Below are 20,262 nucleotides of genomic sequence, written 5' to 3'. Positions count from 1 at the left end.
AATCTCAAAACGATTTAAAAACCAGTAAAGTATTTTACAAATACTAAGCTTAATAATCAATATTTTGGCTCATTTCAGTTGAACAGAGATTGAAGGCTTTGTACCCTCTAGTTCCTCACTTCCTATGGCTAGCATCCCTACCTCTGAGCCAGTAGTTCAGGTTCGAGTCCCATCCCAGGACTTGACCACAAAAGGTGCTTATATCATAGCCAAACAGGTTGATTAACAAGCCGCAAATCCTTCCAATACCCCCATGGCAGGCAGTAAGGGAAGAGTCTCCTGGTCAGCCAGAACTCCAGAAGGCAATAGTAAACCACTGCAGTATCTTCCCTAGAATAACCATGGGCCAACACATGGAAGCTCATGGACACCAATGCTCTCCTAGGGCATGGTACCAGAGAGAGCGGGAGGTTCCTCACCATAACATACTATGTCCAGACAACTCCAGAAGTGACCTTCAGATGAAAAACATAAGCATTTTTACTATGGTTCTGCATTTCAACCTATTACTGAAGTAAGCAACTCATGTTGGTCTAGTGTTTTAATAGATAAGCTGGGTGACAATTCAACAAGATGCACCCAATACAAAGTGGTTTCAGACGTCTGATTATAATAATCTAAATGCCCAATCTTGATGTCCACAAAAACAATTGCTTGCCTCACTGCATCATAAAAATCGTTGATACATTAAATTGGCAATTGTTTTTCATAACAGTTTAGTCAACAGGATTCCAGCCTTCAAGTTCACTGGATAATGGGAAATTTTAATGGCCAGCATTTCTTTTGATTATGCAAAACTACTAAAAAACAATCTTTTTTCTAATGCATGATGTGGATTTATCTCTAGTCATTCAAACCTATTTAAACGTCCTTAGTGCCTTGCTGTCAAATTTTGTCTGAAAATGCTCATGTGAAGTGCTACTGGATGTTATAGTATATTGAAGGTGTTATATAATGTAAGTTGTTATAACAGTCAGTCACCGCTGTCTACTTCCAGTGCACAATTTGAGGATTTGTTCCGAAATAAAAACAGGCAACAGCTGGTAATACTGTTGCAGGCTTGATGTATCTGGAAGCAGCATCTCTAATCCTACATCCTTATCCAACATCTTCCCAAACGGCTTTAGTTTCCTTGCATGTTCAAAATCCACTTACAACTTGCAATTCAGTTGCGGGGGTAAAAAAACACAGCTTAGAAGTCACTGTCACAATATTAGCAGATGAGAACATGTTCAAATGACATTACTCCTAATTATTTTAGTGAACATGTAAACCCATTTAAAATACAAAGGCTAGCATTTGCATTGACATGGTGGAATGGGGAATACCAGATGAACACGCCAGAAATTTATCCACAAAATGTCAGTGACAGTAATTTCAAGGCCTAAATGGACTTCATAATAGGCTTAGCTGAATGCATATCCCAATACCCACCCTGATTCAGATCATTTAAATTGTCATGAAGTACCAGGACAACTCTAAATAAGTACTGATATTTCTAGGACAATCAAAACATTGCTCCTTAAGTGCATTCTTTTAATTCTTATTTATAGAGAATGACCTCCCATGCCTTCACCTGAAAGGAATCATTTTGGTATTGAAAGCAAGGTTATATGGGTTGAACTTCAATTTCACTTCATGTCGATGGCCAGTGCTTTGCTGGAACCTTCTTTAGCAGTTCCAAGTAGTTTTTCTTCCCACTGCGCAGCCTTCATACAGAGAACAGTACAATTATCATCTTTAATTCCTGTTGCTGGAGAAGTGAAGAGTTTTAGTATGGAGACTATGGGTTTAAATACTGAGTCTCTGGACCTTAGCAAGATCCTAGAGAAATTCAGATTTGCTCCTTCTGTCATCAGATTTCTGTATATATTGACAAACTACCATATTGTCTCTACGCTATGACTAAATAGATTATTTACAACAATAGTACCGCTCCGTTTGGGCAGTTGAAACCATCTTGGGATAGTAGGTCCTCAATAATGTGCCAATATTTGCAGGGGAAATCTATTCTGGACTCTTTAGTTCCATGAATTCAGGAAAACAGAACAGTGGAATCCTATTCCGGGCAAGAGATGAGAGCAGAAAAATGGAGGAGAGCATTATAACCATTGAAGCCCAAATACCAAACACTACCTGATCTCGTACTTTACTAGTCCCATTTCTTATGTTCTTACCACTTCGGTGTCCAAGCTCCTCTCCAGTCCAGGCCTACCAACTCCTTTATCATTCCCTCCTTCACATGTACAGAAAGATTAGATTATTTCCACAGCTTTCAAGAGAGGCACAGTTCAGAGTTTGGTTCCTGGTTTCAATTGAAGGCTATGATAAAAAAGGGGATAGAGATAGAAGCACAAGGTAGAATGAGATGAAGATAAACACAGACGGAGAAAGGGAAGAGCAAGAAACTGGGTGTGACAAATTTGATGATGTTTTCACTATATATCAGCAAGGGGTACCACCAGTTTTTTCTGTATAATTACAAACCATTGTGTACCATACAAATTTAAAGCGGAAGTTCCAATATAGCTGGCCATATCAGTTGTGTCTGGTTTCCTGAAGTAGGCTTTTGTCTTCAGCATTCTAACAACCTAAATGAAGTCAGGAAAACTTTGCTCAGGAACAGCAAACACCCACCCGCAAATGAATGCAACAACCTCTTTTAAACATTCACTGTGCAGTTTGCCCATTTCAAGATGGCTAGATGGAGCATTTAAGCCTCTGGCCTGAGAGACATGAGTCATTAAAAGCATGAAAACAGTGATCCTGGAAGAAATAAAACCAAAAGTGAGAATCTCTCTGTATTCATTGCTGTCAAGAGTAGAGTGCAGTTTTAAAAGACCAGGCCATTTACGACTGTCATTGTACACATGCTTAATTTCTGTAGATTTATCTAGACCACCAGTTCAGAATCCAAACTCAGCTTAAGTATGGTACAGTGATAGTGTACTGGAGAGAACCATGAAGAGAAATAAATGTACCAAGTACAAGGGTGTGTCTTAAGGGGTAAGAGGCCTCTGAAAACCACAGGCCTAAGGTATCTAATCACGAGGGATGTAAGGCTCATTTCTGGAAAGTGAAATAAGACCACCTCAAGGGTGGACAAGTGTATTAAATCATCCTGAAATTTAAATCCTGCTGTTTCCAAGAGATACCCAAAAACTGAAAGCAAGTCTACACCTGAAATGGACCTGCCTTTTATCTGCATTGGTGCCGTAACCTGTGTATTGCCAGCACTTTGGGTTTAATTTCAAATTTGCAGTCCTTTTTTTACTTTATGCACAAAGGAAAATGAGCTTTGACTTTTTTTTTAAGTAACCTGAAGCAATATTTCAGCAAAACCGATCTCCTCTACTCAGAGGATGGCTAACTGGTTGGACAACTGCTTAGAATACTTAAGGAAGCGCAAGACAAATGAGGCTGTCCATTTTTATTTATTTACTTTGAAGAACTGTTGAAGCATGTCACAACCACAAAATAGATTTTTTTTTCTCATTTTTTGTCTAAAATCGGGGAAAAAAGCTCATCTTTGTCATCAATCTGACAACTACGTTTAGGTCAATATACAGGGCAACAGTAATTCCTTTGTTCTTTCCTATCATGCTTTTCTGAAGTTTGTGTCACTGACAAGGTCAAAGCAATGCTTGCTCCACAGGATACACCTGTCTCCCTGCCAAATCTCTTGAAGTGATGATTGCAATAGGGTTCAAAAGGTTAGTTTTCTTATAAAAAAAAATGAAAGTTAGGTTTCACTACTCTTATTACTGTTAGATTTACAATCTTCTTTTGAGAGAGAAAAAGCACCTTTTTCAGATGAAAGCCATCTACAAAGTAAACAGGATTCAACCAATAACAAAATCTCACAAAGACATAAATTGTTAGAGAGATCAAATGATGTTGACACTTCTTGCTCCATTTTGTTTTCAAAATAAGTTTGTGTGTGAAAGTCCACTGTTTAATCGCATTTTGTTAACGGGATTTCCTTCACAAAGCAAAGTATTTTTAGAAATCAGTTGCTATGTTCAGGACACAGCAAAACTGGAGCAAACTGAATTCTGTTTTCCAGAAATGAATTCAAATTATGCCCTGCAATGCACTGCCTAAGAGGATGGTGGACGTTGATTCAACACTAACTTTCAAAAGGGAGTTAGATAAATACTTGGAGGGAAATTTTACAGGATTAAGGGGAAAGAATAGGGGAAGGACGACTAACTAGCTAGCTTTTTCAAAGAGACAGAAGAAACACAATGGACCAAGCGGCCACCTCCTGTGCTCTATGATTATATTGCATTGTTTATAACAGTGACAAAGGGACCTCAACTGTGACATTAGAGATGCTACTCAAATAGCAATCAGAACTGTCCTGTGGTCTGGATACTGGGGATTTCAGCATAGCTACATTCATTCTGTACGGAGCTAAACAAAATGGTGAGCTTTTTGTTTATTGCTGAAAAAAAGGGACATGTCTAAGCTTTTCATCTTGCACTCATCAGGACACTCATAAGAATACAAACATATGGGGGAAAGCAACAATTTATACTGAATGTGGAGAGGCTGCTGATTATTTGGCAAGTGGCATCACCATGGAGAATGCACCACTGATGGTGACTGACAGTTAACTGCCAAGCATTGTTTGAAATTTAAACCAGGCAGCTTGACCCTGATTGACCTACACACAAAGATTGGTCTTATCTGCAACTTATAAATAGGGCCCAAGCCATTTGCTCACCATGCAAGCTTGATGCTGAAATAGGGCACATCATAGGCATCCTGCAGGATTATCGCTACCTTGATCAGATAATTTTGCATATATCATGCAAACTCATGAACGGGCCTAAGGCTGTCACTTTCAGCTCTGAAAAGTGCCCTATCTACCTCAGATTACCCTAGAAGGGCAAGGTATTTCAAAAATCTGAGCAACAGGTGAAGCTGGCTGTTTCACGCTGCTATGCATTAGCAACACGCGTGGTATTCTCCACGAACAGGATGCTGCTGTCAAGCCAAAAAGACATTCTGCCTATCACACAAGTAATGTGGTATATGAATTTCAATGCCAGTGTGATGCTAGATATGAATGTCATACATCCCAAAGACTGGCGGATCGTATCAAACAGCATGTTCCAGTGCTGCTCGCAACGGGTGGGGTATAGACCGTACCCAACCAGCCTGTGCTTGCAAAACTTAAAACAGTGTCCAACAATAGATGTGATTCCGCGATTGGATGAGGTTGGCTAAATAATCCTCAATGTGCTTAGAATTACGCTGACAACCAATTTAAGACTGTAGTCGGGCTCACAATGTGGCACATTTGTATCTACTAGAAGCTACATATATTAATGCACAGATAGATAGAACATGTACACACAATGCGCCTGTTTCAGCTAAACAAAATGTGACAGCTGACTCATCCATCAGGGCAATGCCTTGACCAATCAGGGTCAAGCTGCCTGGTTTAAATTTCAAATGATGCTTGGCAGTTAATTGTCAGTCACCAGTGGTGCATTCTCCATGGCAACACGAACTGCCAACAATCAGTGCTCTCTACACAGTGTAAAAATTGTCTTCTTCCTCTTATCTTGGTATTCTTGCGAGAGCACTGAGTGCAAGGCGAAAAACTTAGATATGTCTCTTTTTTCAGCAATACTCAATTTTTGTACTACCAAACGACTTTTGTTTATTACAATTATGAAAGGCTCAAATAGTCCAGATTCAAAATTAAACAAGCTATGCTCTAGAGCAGAGTACAGCTTGACACAAAATACTCTCCCTTACCAAAGCACTGTCACATACCCATCTCTAAAAAGATAGGACTATCCGGACTTCTGAATCTTCTAAAGCCTTCAGCCAATGTTGCTGCATGATCAGTTGGCAAGATGTACCTTTTATTCTCCCTGAAACAATGTGCCTTGCTTTACTGAAAAATAATCCATCAGCTTGGCTAAGACTGACAATATTCAGCAACTGAAAACACTGACTGACACCTGAGAATTGTTAGACAAAGTGCTCTTACGACAGAATGATATGAGTTCTGGGCTGATACTGCAATACTGAGGGGCTACTGCATTGTGTTCCAGATGAGACTTTAGCCAAGATCATATCTGCTTGTTTAGTTGAATACAAAAGACTGGATAGCACGATTCAAAGAAAAGCAGAAAGTTGATCAAAATTTTTCCTCAATCTAAACCAAAAACCATTACCTGGGTCATTATTTATTTGGTGGCTGTGGTATTTTTCTTTTGCAATAATTGGTTGTTCCATTTGCTTATGAAACAATAACTACCCTTCAAAACTTCACTGGGTATAAAACACTTAAGGATGTTCTGAGGACATAAGAGATGCAAAGTTACTTCTTTATCTCGACTATTTTATCTGTTAATTAGAAAGCAAATACTTAGAAGTCCAGGTGACCAGCCTTAAAGTCAAGAGCTATACTCTGCAATCATCAACAGTTGCAAACCTTGTATTCCACAATCAGAATCTAGATAGATAGGCGTGACTATAAGTTGAGAGATTTATCAAAATCACAAACTGATACTACACTACCATTTTACAATATTTTTGGCGTAACGAGATACATGAGATGCAGCACCACACCTGGAGCCTGATAAAGGGCTCACTGGACAGGAGAGTGAGAATCATAGCTAATTCTTCACCCCAACTTCCTCATTTCAGGAGCATGCAACGCAATTGTAGTTCCTTATTCGCCATCTAGAGGAGATCAGCTGATTTGGCACTGGCCAGGAATAAAAAACATTCAACTACCCTAACCTCCATGGCTCAGTTTCATAGATATTTTTCATTGACAGTGAAAAGGCATACTGCGCTAATGCAGGGGAGTAGAAATCACAGCCCTGGGTTGGCGTCCCGCTCCTTCCTCTGCTACTGCCATTCCACCTCGCTGTTGAGTCGCTAAGCCTTGATAGACCAGGTGGTGCCATGCCGAGCAATCAGCAGCATTCTCCTCTCAGTCAGTGGCGTTAATGCTTATATGCTTTAGGGTGACCTTGAGCGCATTGTTATACCTTTTCCTTTGGCCGCCTTTGAGCATTGGCCAACGGAGAGCTGTGAAAAGAGAATCTGTCAAGGGAGTCATTTTCAGTCGTCCGGATGCAATGGCCCGTCCATCAGATTGGTTCCGCAAGCTTCAATGCCGGTAGACGCAGCTTCATGGAGGAAACCAGCAGTCCTCTCATTTGATCTCCAGGACTTGACGCAAGCACTGCTGATGGAAGCTCTCAAGGATCTTGATGTGGCATCAGTGGACAGTCCATGTTTCGCTGCAGTAGGAGGGCGGTCAACAAAATGGCCTTTTAAACTAGAACCTTTGTTGGCTTGCAACGGTCCCTGTGGTCAAGGACGTGTTGGCGCTGCTTGAAGGCGGCAGCGCTGGCACAATTGACTCGATGTTGGACTTCCTCATCGATGGTAGTCCCTTGGGAGAGGTGGCTACCGAGATACGGGAAGTGCTGCACATACTCCATAGCCACCCCACCTATGTGGATGGTGTGGGGGATGCTCAACTTGCCCGGGGAAGGTTGGTGAAGAGCCTTAGTCTTGACGACGTTTAAGGGCAGGCCAAGCCTGCTGCCTCAACCCCAATTCCAGCCTCAGTTCAAGACCTCTCTGAATTTGAACTCTAACAGCTCAGCATGAAAGGCAGCGTGTTGAACCAAACGAGGTGTAAGGCAATAAATAGAAGATAAAAACATTGTAAAGTAAAAAATATTCTACAAAACAGTGGGTGACATGGTAAAATCCTAGGTACCCTCCTTAGGATTGGCATGGCAATTGGAAGGATTACAAATGCAATTACAATATTGTCAAGAACAAGAAACCAAAACCTACAACATGAAAATGAAGTGCAAACAGAATATTGGAACCCAAACAAGTTCAAAACTATATTACCATAGAAAGTTTTATTTATAGAATATGTAACACAAGGGGAAAAGTAACCGTGCTTCAGTGATCGGTTCGGCAACGAAAATTTCATCAACTTTGTTTCCAATTTTCCTTCTCTCGCCCTCACATCTGACACTTTCCTTCCTCGACTTCTCTGTCTCCATTTCTGGGGATAGGCTGTCAGCCAATATCTACAGGAAGCCCACCTACTCCCACAGCTACTTTGATTACACATCTCCCATCCTATTTCCTGTAAGGACTCCATTCCATTTTCTCGGTTCTCAGTTGCATCTGTTCTGACAATGCCACCTGCCATACCAGAGCTTTCAATAGATCTGGTCTTCCTTTCTATTCAACCGAAGATTCTTTGCATCGGCCATGTCCATTCCATTTCCAGCACTTCTGCTCTCATCCCTTCCCCTCTCTCCCAGAACGACAATAGGATTCACCTTCCACCCCTCCAGCCTCCACATTCAATGGATCATCCACCGCCATTCCCCCCACCTGAACACTTTTGTTCTGTCTGCAAACACAGCCCCAAGCTTCCTGTCACTTGTCATCTTAATTCTCTGTCGCATTCACACTATGACCTTTGTCCTTGGCCTCCTACACTATTGCAATAAAGATCAATGGAACCTCAAAGAACAGCACCACAGCTTTTGATAAGGCAACTTATAGCCTTCCAGACTCAATGAATTTAATCATTTCAGATCATAACCACTGTTTGCTTTTTTTTTCCCCCAGACAGCAGCTAATGGTGACTATTCTGCTGTTATTAGTCATTTTGTTTCTTTACCTGTCCCATCATCACTTTTGTGCCTTGCAACATCATTCCTTTCGTCATTTAATCACTCCTGCCTTCCACCCTATCAGGCCCTCCCTTGCCTCTGTACTTACTTAAACATCGTTACATCTCTAACTTTTTCCAGTTCTGATAAAGTCATCAACCTGAAACGTTAGATCAGCTTCTGTCCACAGATACTGCCAGATCTGCTTAGTATTTTCAACATTTTCTATTTTTATTTCAGCTTTGCAGCATCTTTGTTTTTGTGTACAAATTTTTTTGATCCTTTGTGAAGCAGTTAAGCTTCTGTGTGTTTAAGACTGCCTCAGTACCAGAACCATAGTAACAGTATAAATCATCCTCAAACAAAAATTGAAAATGATTCAAAATAAAAACACGAAATACTGGAAAGACTCAGCAGTTTAACAGCACCTGCAACAAATGATAAAATGACAAATAAAAATTATTCAGCTGGAACTCTGGTCAGATACATTAGAAACAAGTTGTATCTTTTATTCACCTAGTAACTGATTTTAAAATTAAACATGAATTCAGGGTAGTACAATTTTTCAAGGTGTGCAAATCTAGAGGTCACAGATTTCTTGATAGCCTGTGTTTATTTGTTCTGCAACACTAGGGGAGCACTTCCTGCACATGTGCAGGCGGAGTCTCTGCGTAAGTGCTCCCCCTTGTGTTACAGCACAAATAAACACAGCCTTTCTAGATTAGAAAATACTGCAGTGAGGTGTTGGGATGAGGTGAAACAGCATGTCAAGTAGCATGATATAGTCCCTAGCCTCTACTCAAACAGAAACATACTTAAAATGCAATGTTGGTGGATTACTATTATCATCCCCATAATCAAAAAGTTGAAGTAATACTCACCACAGCTGCAGAAACAATGCATTCCTTCTCTGTACGAAGGTCTTCTCCAGTTAGGCTGATGATGCTTGGAGGTAGACCCATGGCATGGGGAGGAGACTGGAAGCAAGAAAAGTCCTGTCAGACAATACTTAATTAAATGACTGACCGGTATTTGCAATTGCTTCAGGTAGAGTAATGGAGGTAAAAACACCTTTATTCAGGAACAAGTTAGATTACTCATCCCAAACAAATTCCCTCCCCCCACCACTAAACAACAAAGATGGATGTACCAAACAGCCCCCATCTTCTGTCCACTAGACACGTAATTCTTTTTAATAGTTAGTGATTGGTAGTGAAACTTTAATGCAAGAGAAAAGTGACAAGTTAAAGACTTTTCAGAAAAAGTGCTGAGGATTTATTCTCTTAATTGAAATTCTGCGTACACCCCTCCTGTAAAAATGGTTAGCTCTTCAATACAACCCGAGCCCCATTGTTAACAAGTTGTAACTCCTACAAATCATCCACAATCCACACATATCCACAGGGCAATACTGTGATATGCTCAGGTAGGCACCACTCAAAATAAAGATACATGCAGCTATCCTAGATAATGCTAGCTAGCAATAATGTAGAAAAAAACTGAAGTTGATGGAAAATTTATTTAAACAACTGATAGTGAGGAGGGGAGTGTTTGGGAGAGAAAGAGGAGGGGAGGAGCAAGGTGGGATAGGAAGGAGATGGTTGAATAAAGGGGAATGGGAATAGCCAGATAGCAGAAATGAGTGGTCTCCTCTATATTGGGGAGGCCAAATATAGGCTGGATGACCACTTTGCAGAACACCTTTAGTCTGTCCACAAGCATGGCCCAGACCTTCCTGTCACTTGCCATTTCAACACACTATCCTGCTCTCATGCCCACATGTCCGTCCTTGGCCTGCTGCAATGTTCCAGTGAAGCCCAACGCAAACTGGAGAAACAGCACCTCATCTTCCGATTAGGCACCTTACAGCCTTCCGGACTTAACACTGAACTCAACAACTTCAGACCATGAACTCTCTCCTCTATCTGCCCCCCTTTTTAAAATCTACTTTTACTTACTTATTTTTATTCATTTATTCATTGTTTTATTCCCTTTTTTACTCCCTTTTACCCCTTTTTCTATCCTTTTTCCCCAACCGTCACCCCCCCTCCCCCTGCAAAAGGGCCATCTGTTATTTGTTCTATGTTGTTCTTTCACAGAATGCTGACTCTTGTTCTGCTATTCACACGTTCTGCTTTCTTACCTTTATGCCGCTATCAGCATCTTTAGCCATTACCACTACCACTAACACTCCCTTTGTCTTGTGTCCATGACATCTTTGTCAATCTCTCCTTAGCCCCCACCTATCGCTGGCCTTCTATCTAGCTTTACCTGGTCCACTCCCCTTAAACAGTACAAAATCCATCACATTTCTACTTCTCTTTAGCATGGAAGAAGAGTCATACGGACTCAAAATGTTAACTCTGTTTCTCTCTCCACAGATGCTGTCAGACCTGCGGAGTTTTTCCAGAATTTTATGTTTTTATTTCAAGTTTGCAGCATCCACCGTACACGAGTTGAACAAACTGCTTCTAGGAAAAATTCAGTGAAAAACAAATTAACAGTGATTAGATCACTTTTATTAGGCATTCTCTGGCTGAGAGCTCTGGCAAACAAACCTCGAGTCACCAGCCATCTTTAGCGAGAGTCTTGGGAGCCTCCTCTCCATGAAGGCAGACATAGACCAACAAAATCCATCATCACCTCCAATGTGTCAGCTCAGTCTTCACCCAACTGAGGAAAATGTCTCCATACTTCAGAGACTTGGACAACCTACAGCAGGGTCATCAAAGCAATGGAGAAGTATCAGTGTTGCCTTCACAATATCCTCCAAACGCAGTGGCAAGAAAGGCAACCCAACAGCAGCGTTCTCACCCAAGCTAACTTGCCCAGCATCAAGGCATTAATAACTGAAAACCAGCTCAGCTGGGCAGGGCATGTTGTTCTATGCCTGACATGAGACTCCCGAAGCAACTGCGCCACTTGGAACTTGATCATGGTAGGAGACTCCCAGGAGGACAGTGGAAACGCTTTAGCAATGTCGTCAAACGATCCGTGAAGAGGTCAAACAAACTCACCCACTCATGGGAGACCCCCTTGGCCTGTGCACAACCAAACGGAGGTGGTTCATTCAAGAAGGCACTGAATACATCAAGAGACTTCATTGGGAAGGTGCAGAATGAAGTTGAGGTGTCGTTAAGGCGTCAGAGGAAGCACACAAAGCATACAAGTTTTGCGACTGCAGAGTGGAAATGACAAGGCATGAGTGCTAACTTGGGAATTTAGTGCAGGTGGAATATTTCTAGTAAGTTTTTCTCAAACTATAATTTAGATTAACAGTCAGATTTAGAACTTTAAAACTGCAGGCTAGTTAAAAAGCCAAGTTTAACGGAAACTATCTGGCAGTGGAATTTACCTGTCAATCAATTGAAAGTGGTTGCCTGAAAAAGAGATATCAAGAAGCTGACTTAGCAATTGCAACTTGGGTGTGAGTCACCAACCCTCTATAAAAGCAAAGGAGTTTTGTGACTGCAAAGGACAGAAGCACAGAGGACGGAGTGTGATGAGGAACAAGTGCTAACTTGGGAATTTGATGCAGCGGGGGAAGGAGGTGCCGCTTTTTATACCATTATTCCACCTCAAGTAGCTGGTGAGCATTCAAAGGCATTAATTAGATCAGCAGGTAGTTGATTGGTTGGTGAGTTTGAAGTTTTTTATCCCTTTAAATGGGGGCAATAGTTTGAACCAGTACTGGGGAAATTTAAGTACTGCATTAAATTTATAGATTAACTAGTTAAACTAATGAATATAACTACAGATAACAGCTGAATGACATTTCTAAATATAAAACCTAATTAGTTAAATAAAGCGCAATAGATACAGCAGGGCAAGGGATGTGCTGCAGCTGCAGCATGTCAGAGCTGGTGGACACCAGTGTGGTCCAGGGTAACCACATCTGCAGTAAATGTCTGCGGCTCGAGGAACTTCGACTTAGAGTTGAGCTGGAGTCCAAGCTTTGGACACTGCACTGCAGGGGGAAGTTACTTGGACACTTTGTTCCAGGAGGCTAGTCACAACCCTTAGGCTAGGTAATTCTGTTCGGTCCGTGATCAGGGACAGGAGGGTATGATTGCAAGTGAGGCAGGTATGGGAACCCAGAAGTTAGCAATATATTGTTTATACGGTTTCTGCTATCAAAAATACATTTTGTTCAGACAGCAACATTGCTTAGGAAGCAACTTTGACGACATATCTTAGAGAATAGCTACGCTTTCAATTTATTGTAAATATACTGTTTTCCATTAAGCACTATTTATTACCTTGTTCTGTTTCAAATAAAATAAAACTGTTTAATGGAACATATTCAAAGAGGCTAATCAGCCCATTGTCTTTGTGCTGTCTCTTTGCTAAAATCATTGAAGCCATTCCCACTGGCCTGCATCATCTTTTACTTCAAATGTTTGTTCTTTCCTCACATGGTTTCAACTAATTACTGTGGCAAATTATCCTAAACTCTTAACAACCCACTGCACAGAGATTTTTGTAGACCCCTCTAATGCTTAGTGGCACATTGACTAAGATCAGCTAATTCACCAGAGATGGGACTGGGCCAAAAATTTATTGATCTGCAAGTTTCCATCAGTGTATATGTATCTATTGAGCAATCAAGAAAGTTCTATTCTGAAGGCTCCAATTTATCTTCACAGGAAAAAATTATTTCATGTCACTGCGTGCATTGAGGCAAGATTTACAGGCACACCTCTGCCCTTTCCTAACTACAACAAAAAAATCCCTAACACTGCATTGAGGATTTTGAGTGAAATCTTATTGATTTTTCCATAATTTTAAATAAGGATGAATGACCCACCATGGATGTGCATGCAACCATCTTCCTGTTGAATGGAAGCAAACAAAGTACTCAATAACAATACATGAGAGAAAGGGCCACTGACAGATGAATAGTAAAACTTGCTGCAAGCAAACCTTCTTTGAAGGAGCACAGGAGGTGGCAATTGAGCTCTCCTCTTTACAAAGTTTGAAAACGTCTAAAACCTGAATTACGATTCAGATTTAAGGCACACTGATTGAAGCTTGGTGTAAGCCTAAGGTAGAAGCTACACAGTGAAAAGTAAATTGCAAGATGTATTTCATATCAATATTTAACTGCATCAGGAATTCCTACAGGAATGAAAAGCCATTTGACTGATCTATATGATTATATCAAAGAGCAATTGGAAGATGACATACCTGGGAGAATAAACCGCCGTTCAAGAGACTTTAAAAAATTCAGTATACTCAAAATAAATGTTATGTTGCAGTTATCTTACAAATATTTAGAAAAACTGTTTTGAAGGTCACATTTTGTAAACCTTGGACAGAGTTTAAAGACTGTTTCCAAAATGGACTCAAAGTCACCTGACCCTTTCCTTGTGGATTTGGGCTGGAACCCATTCAGCCAGACAAAGAGGCATCCTCAGGCATATTAAAATTCAATAATTGCTCCAAAAGAGTAAACAGAATTTACTGACTTGATGGCTTTTCCTCCAAACAACAAAGACACTAACTGATAAGCCATCACAAGGTGTGAACAACTTTGCCCTCTTGATCACTACACTGGGTAAGGATGGAATCACCACTTGCCTTAAATGGAAAGTGACTGGGCTTTTTTATACAGGTCACATGATAATGGTAGTCATCCTGGCTTACCCCCAAAATGCTTTGACAAGGGCAGGAACCCAGCAAATCCATCGAGAATCAACTTAAAAAAGCTTCAGCCACACACACCCACCCCACCACCACCACCACCATCCCCCCACCCCCCAACTCCAGGGGGTGGAGAGAGGTGGAGAGAGAGAGAGAGAGGGAGAGAGAGAAAGTATCTAAAACCAGCTACAGGTTTGCTATAAAGAAACTAGGCAGGTGAAAGTGCCAGGCCTACAGAGATAAAGAACCATCTCTCCTTCCTGCAAACCTGATTCCACCTAAGCTCACTTGTTAAAGCAACCTCTGGCAATTTGACAGTGGAACCGATCGCAGCTGCAGAGATGACTCTACAACCGCAACACCTTCACTTCAGGCAATGCAACATCTTGACTTCAAAACATATCAGGCCTGCAATGAATATGGACTAAACTTGATTCACGTTTATAAATATTGTTTTTCTTCATTTGTAACTAATCTGTGTATGTATTAGTAACTTTGTCTCTTAAGTAACTTGCAGAGCAGTAGTGTGAAATTAACTAATCTTTTCCTTTTAAGTAAAAAGGCTTTGCTGCTGGATTATTTTACCTTGAATTACTCACTCCAAGGATAAGATACACACGCTCACATACAAATATATTGTTCACAGGTGACTTTGGGGAAACACCTTTAAAGTATCTGTGACACAAGGAAAGGTACATTTCTTGTAGATCGATTAAAGCAAACTGCAATGCACCAAACAACAAATTGGGGTTCTTTCAATCCAGTGGAAAACTCATTGAAATCCGAACAAATCATCTTTCAAGTATTTGGATTCTTGAAGTGCCTTAAGCTTTCAGGCAGTAAAGAACTATTTTATTACACAACTTCTGTCTGATAGGAGATGGCATAAACAATTTATTGATCTACAACAATCCTCCAATTGAGTATTGAAATTTTTATGAAATGGCATTACAGTATTGATAATGATCTCAGCATGTTCAATTTGGATTGGACACACTTTTTATATTTTTCAAACACTACCAGAGGATCTTCAACATCATTGCTCAGAAAGTCCCAACATTTCATGACAAGAGCACGGTCACATTTAACAGTATATAGTAGATCTCCTATGACATATGAAAAAAATCATTAAATCTCACGGCTTTTTCCTACTGATTCTTGTTGTGCCCTAGCTTTGCCCCTCTTCCAACCCTCTGCTATGTCCACTGTGCTTTCCTCGGTTTTTTCAAAAAATACTTGCTCCCTTCGCTGTAGGCCTCTAACACTTTTGCATGGCTCTTGCATGTTGCTTTGTCTGTTGTACCGAATATCTATCCTCTTAACATCTTCACAGCTTAGGATACAGTCAACAGGTGAAGGGAAAGGTGAAAGAGAGAAAAAAGTCTAGACTCACAAATCAGTGGGGGGGTGGAAATAATCTCACAGGATATGTCAGAGGATAATGTCAGCGGTCTACAGCACAGAAAAAGGCCCTTCGGCCCTTCAAGTCTGCGCCAGTCAAAGAAGTACCTAACTATTCTAATCCCATTTTCCAGCACTAGGCCCATAGTCTTGTATGCCATGGCATCGCAAGTGCACATCCAAATACTTCTTAAATGTTATGAGGGATTCTGCCTCAACCACCCTTTCAGGCAGTGAGTTCCAAAATCCCACTACCCTCTGGGTGAAAGAATTCTTCCTCACATCCCCTCTAAACCTCCTGCCCCTTACCTTAAATCTATGCCCCCTGGTCATTGATCCCTCCACCAAGGGGAAAAGTTCCTTCCTGTCTACCCTATCTATGCCCCTCAGTTTTATACACCTCAATCTCCTCTGCTCCAAAGAAAATAACGCCAGTCTATCCAATCTCTCCTCATAACTAAAACTCTCCAGCCCAGGCAACATCCCGGCAAATCTCCTCTGCACTCTCTCTAGTGCAATCATATCCTTCCTATAATGCGGATTCCAGAACTGCACGCATTACTCCAGCTGCGGCCTAACCAGCGTTTTATACAGTTCCAGCATAACCTCCCTGCTCTTATATTCTATGCCTCAGCTAACAAAGGCAATTATCCCATATGCTTTCTTAACCACCTTATCTACCTGTTCCGCTACTTTAAGGGACCGGCGGACATGTACACCAAGCTCCCTCTGATCCTCGGTACTTCCCAGGGTGCTACCATTCATCATATATTACTGTGCCTTGTTTGTCCTGCCCAAGTGCATGGTCTGTCAGCTTTGCTAGCTATGGATTTGAGGTTCAGGTGAAAGGAGAAGGACAATGGGAGAAAGGGGAAGGGTTGATGAGCTTTGGGTGAAGGGAGGAGCAATAGAGGATTGGGACTTGGAAGGTGGGATCTTAGAATCAAAGAAAAGATGCTCTAAGCAAGCTATGAGGAGTGTATTAGCTCTGGGTTAAAGGTTGGTGGAGGCAAGGGGGAAAAGGTGTGCTGACGAGCCAGTGGGGAAAGGGAACAGAACTAGCATCTACAAAGCCTCAAGAAAAAGCATTAGAAAGGAAATGGAAGTCTGCAAGCCATGAGGAGGGAAGCAGATAAATGGGATGGGGATCCATGAAGCCCAAGGGAAGAATGGGAGTTACGAACTAGGATGTGGGGGGTGGTGTGGTTGGGGGTGGGGGGTTGCTGTGGGTGGTGAAGAGAGAAAGAAAAGGGAAAGAAAGAGTCCAGGCCTAGGGTTCAAGACGAGATCTGCATACTGCCTAGCCAAATACACAGTACAAGCACCAATATAGGTGCAGTTATCAGAGGGTGAGGACATATAACAGATGGTGGCATTGGGAAGGAGTGAGAAATGGCTGGATTAAATTAGAGTATCTCTCAAAAGGGAGCAGTTAATGCATGCAAGTGATCCCCAAAAATATCAAAGGAAGTCCATGCTATACAGGTTAAGGCTTAGGAAAATGACAAAACACTCAAATTTTAGGCCCCCCCTAAAAAGCTAGAGCTCAAAGGGCAAACTTTATTAGATAAAGTTATCAGAAAAATTGTTCAATGTCATTGGTTTGCTCTGTGTAGGTACCCGATCAGTCAATTTGATTTGAAAACAGCAATTTGATTGGTTAGTGGCTCACTACTCAGTTTTTCCTGTCTGTCTATATTTGAGAGAATCACTACAGTCAGTCAACAAGAATGAATATTTGGACTGCCATCAGTTAAGCGTTGCACGTGGCGCTGAAATATGATGTAAACTCTGTCATGCACTACTAGTTTATCCTATTTACTATATAACAAAATCTAGTCTAATCTCTGGAGCTTAAAATGAACTGTTGAGGTGTTTCAGGCCTTCAATTTGTAAAATCCACTGGGTTTTGACTGATAATTGGAAACATGACAGCATCTGTAATTTCACTTCAGGGTTGCCATAGTATGCTTGCAGACTTCCAGGTGGCTACTGTTGCTTACATAACAGTCACTGCACTCCAAATGTAATTCATTGTGTGGCATACTTCAAGATATTTCCTCATAAAGGTGCTATGCAAGTGAAAGTATAATTTTTTACTGGAATCTGAAAACACAGCTCAGATTCCCTGAAATTAGAACTAAAAATAGGAACCATTTTCTTTGCTTTTGTTGTAAGATGAGCAGTCATGAGTCAAGGAAACAATTATAAGCAGCATACAATGCATAGTACTTGAAAATATCTCAATAGGGTGATATCTAATTAGCTATCCCTCCCACAGGTAGTGCAAGGCCCATCCAAAACAGCCTATAATTCTCTATTTGTATGCATCAAAATGTTATTACTCTCAAATCTTTCTTCCTCCAAAAAAGAAAATCTCTCCTACAACCCAAGGACATAAGTAATCATCAAGGATAAGAAAATGCAACCAGCTCATCTAAACTTGGGGTACTCAATTGCATCAATTTACCCAGTCAAACATTTACCTGTACCTTAAATTCAAATAATGTTCAAAACGGACTTGACTGTCTTACCTTCAGGATTATTCCAAATGCTAATTGCTCTCTGGATGAAGTTTTCGAATATTTATATAATCAAATGTCTGCAGCTAGTTCATATTCATGCATCACAGACCCAAATTGTAATGACTCAGACTGACACCTTCAAAAAGGTATCTTTCACTAAAATTCTAACACCTCAAGGCATTGCACCTCCAAAACATTACTTCAATAAGACAAAAAAAGAAACTGTTCTTAATTTACAAATATTGTCATGAAGAGATGTTAATGTATATAATGTTATTGGAAATTATTTTAAATTGGACTTGTAGTAGGGTCTGTGTCTGTGGGTGTGTTAAATGGATTAAAGCCAACTAGTCTGGGTGCTTTGATGTATAGTAGTTTTGAGATGTAAACAGTAAGGTAGAGGGTGCATTTGCATTTTGTTGAATAAACCAAAGACTGGGGATGAATTCTTGCACCTAGCTAGGAAACACCAAGCAATATGTTGATATTACTAATAAAATTGATACTATAAAAGGGGTTTTATTGTTAGAAGAGGTGGAGTGTAAAGGGCCTGGTGATACAATGAGAATTTGCATTCAAAGGGAAGGCTAGGTATATACAGAAGAGTTGTGTGTGTGGAAGGCAGAGGCATGTGATACCTAAGCACATGTGAGCCTACAACTGTCTGCAAAGGAAACAAATTGAAAGGAACCTCATTTTGAATTTGTAAGATAAAATGTGTTTTGCCTGGTGTCTGTTTAAAGTCTATGGGCTATTGTTGCGTTGAAGATCTTAGGAGTGATTAATTTGGGGGCTTCTTTAAAAGTTATTATGGTAGTCATTTGTAGACGCGTGTGTGTTTAAATTTGTTGTTAAATTAATAAATGTTTAATTTAATTTATATAAAAAACCTTGAGGCCGGTTTTATTTCTAAATCCTGAGCTGCATCGCAAACATACCAATTGAAAATATAGGTTAGAGCAGTTGTTTAGTTTCCCACTGGGATTTTAAATAACTCAGCATTTATCAACTGCTGTGTCATAACAATATTGAAAATATAAATAAATCAAAGCTATTTTCAAAAAGAGATCAAGCAACCAATAGAAAATTAAGGATTGAAAATCTTCATTGTCATTCCAAAATTACAGCACAATAAAACCAATTTGCACAATTTCTTCCATTTTATCCACTTCCTTTCTTTTGTCACTAAGAAATGTGCATATAAGTTACATTTCCAGGATAAAAGAACTATCCTGTCCAAAGCCTGGGGCTCAAATTGGAAAATTTATCTGGACTGTGTGCTTGGATTTCCAGCGAGTTGACGAATTAAGTGAGACAAGATGTATTATTTGACTTTGATTTGACTGCTTTTGTGAAGAGAATTCACCGGGGTATTACAGGACAACCAGACAGAAAAAGACAAGAGCTTCTGTTGAAATGTGTGAAAGGTGCATGTGGGAGCTGCAGCTCGAGGCCAGATGCTGTCGCATAGACAGAAACGGTACTGCTTATGCCTAAACTAATAATGATTTGTATGAAGATTTTTTCCTCTTGCTGAGGGGGCTGATGTTGACATTAGGGTTCAAAAGGCTCATTTTTATGATGCTCACCCAAATACTGCAGCTGTGCTGTGTGGCAGCCACCAATCGCAAAGGAATTACCACCTAGCATCATAACTTCACAGGATCATATACCCCAGAAGAAAGCCATTCAGCCCATCATGCCTGTATCCACTCTTCGATAGAACTATTCAAATAGACCCACTGCCCTGCCCTGTAATTTCTTTCCCTTCAAGCATTTATCAATTTTCTTCTAAGTTGCTGTTGCATCTGCTTCCACAACCTTTCAGGCAGATCACAACTCAGTGTAAAAACAATATTTTCTCACAATACCTCTGGTTCTTTTGCCAATCATCTTTAATTCAGTAAAGAAGTGCGTATTTCCCACCATCAATTTTCCCCGATGAGCTATTTAGGTTAAACTATTCTCCTGCTCACTCTCCATAACCTTTTTAAGCTATTCAATCA

At 40.5% G+C, this 20,262-nt stretch overlaps 1 protein-coding gene across 2 annotated transcripts in view; it reads right to left on the bottom strand.

Moving 5' to 3' along the window:
* The window catches only part of smap1 (small ArfGAP 1), a 344,710-nt gene that overhangs the window by 165,898 nt on the left and 158,550 nt on the right, over window positions 1-20,262 (bottom strand). For both annotated transcript variants that reach the window (XM_078541858.1, XM_078541859.1), the window contains one exon: window positions 9,569-9,664. In XM_078541858.1, coding sequence (XP_078397984.1) covers window positions 9,569-9,664 — 96 coding nt within the window. The remainder of the gene's footprint in view (window positions 1-9,568; window positions 9,665-20,262) is intronic.

This window comes from Cetorhinus maximus, chromosome 5, assembly GCF_964194155.1.
Source record: "Cetorhinus maximus chromosome 5, sCetMax3.hap1.1, whole genome shotgun sequence".
NCBI lineage: Eukaryota > Metazoa > Chordata > Chondrichthyes > Lamniformes > Cetorhinidae > Cetorhinus > Cetorhinus maximus.
The sequence above is the reverse complement of the archived record's forward strand: the minus strand, read 5'-3'. Positions and strand labels throughout refer to the sequence as shown.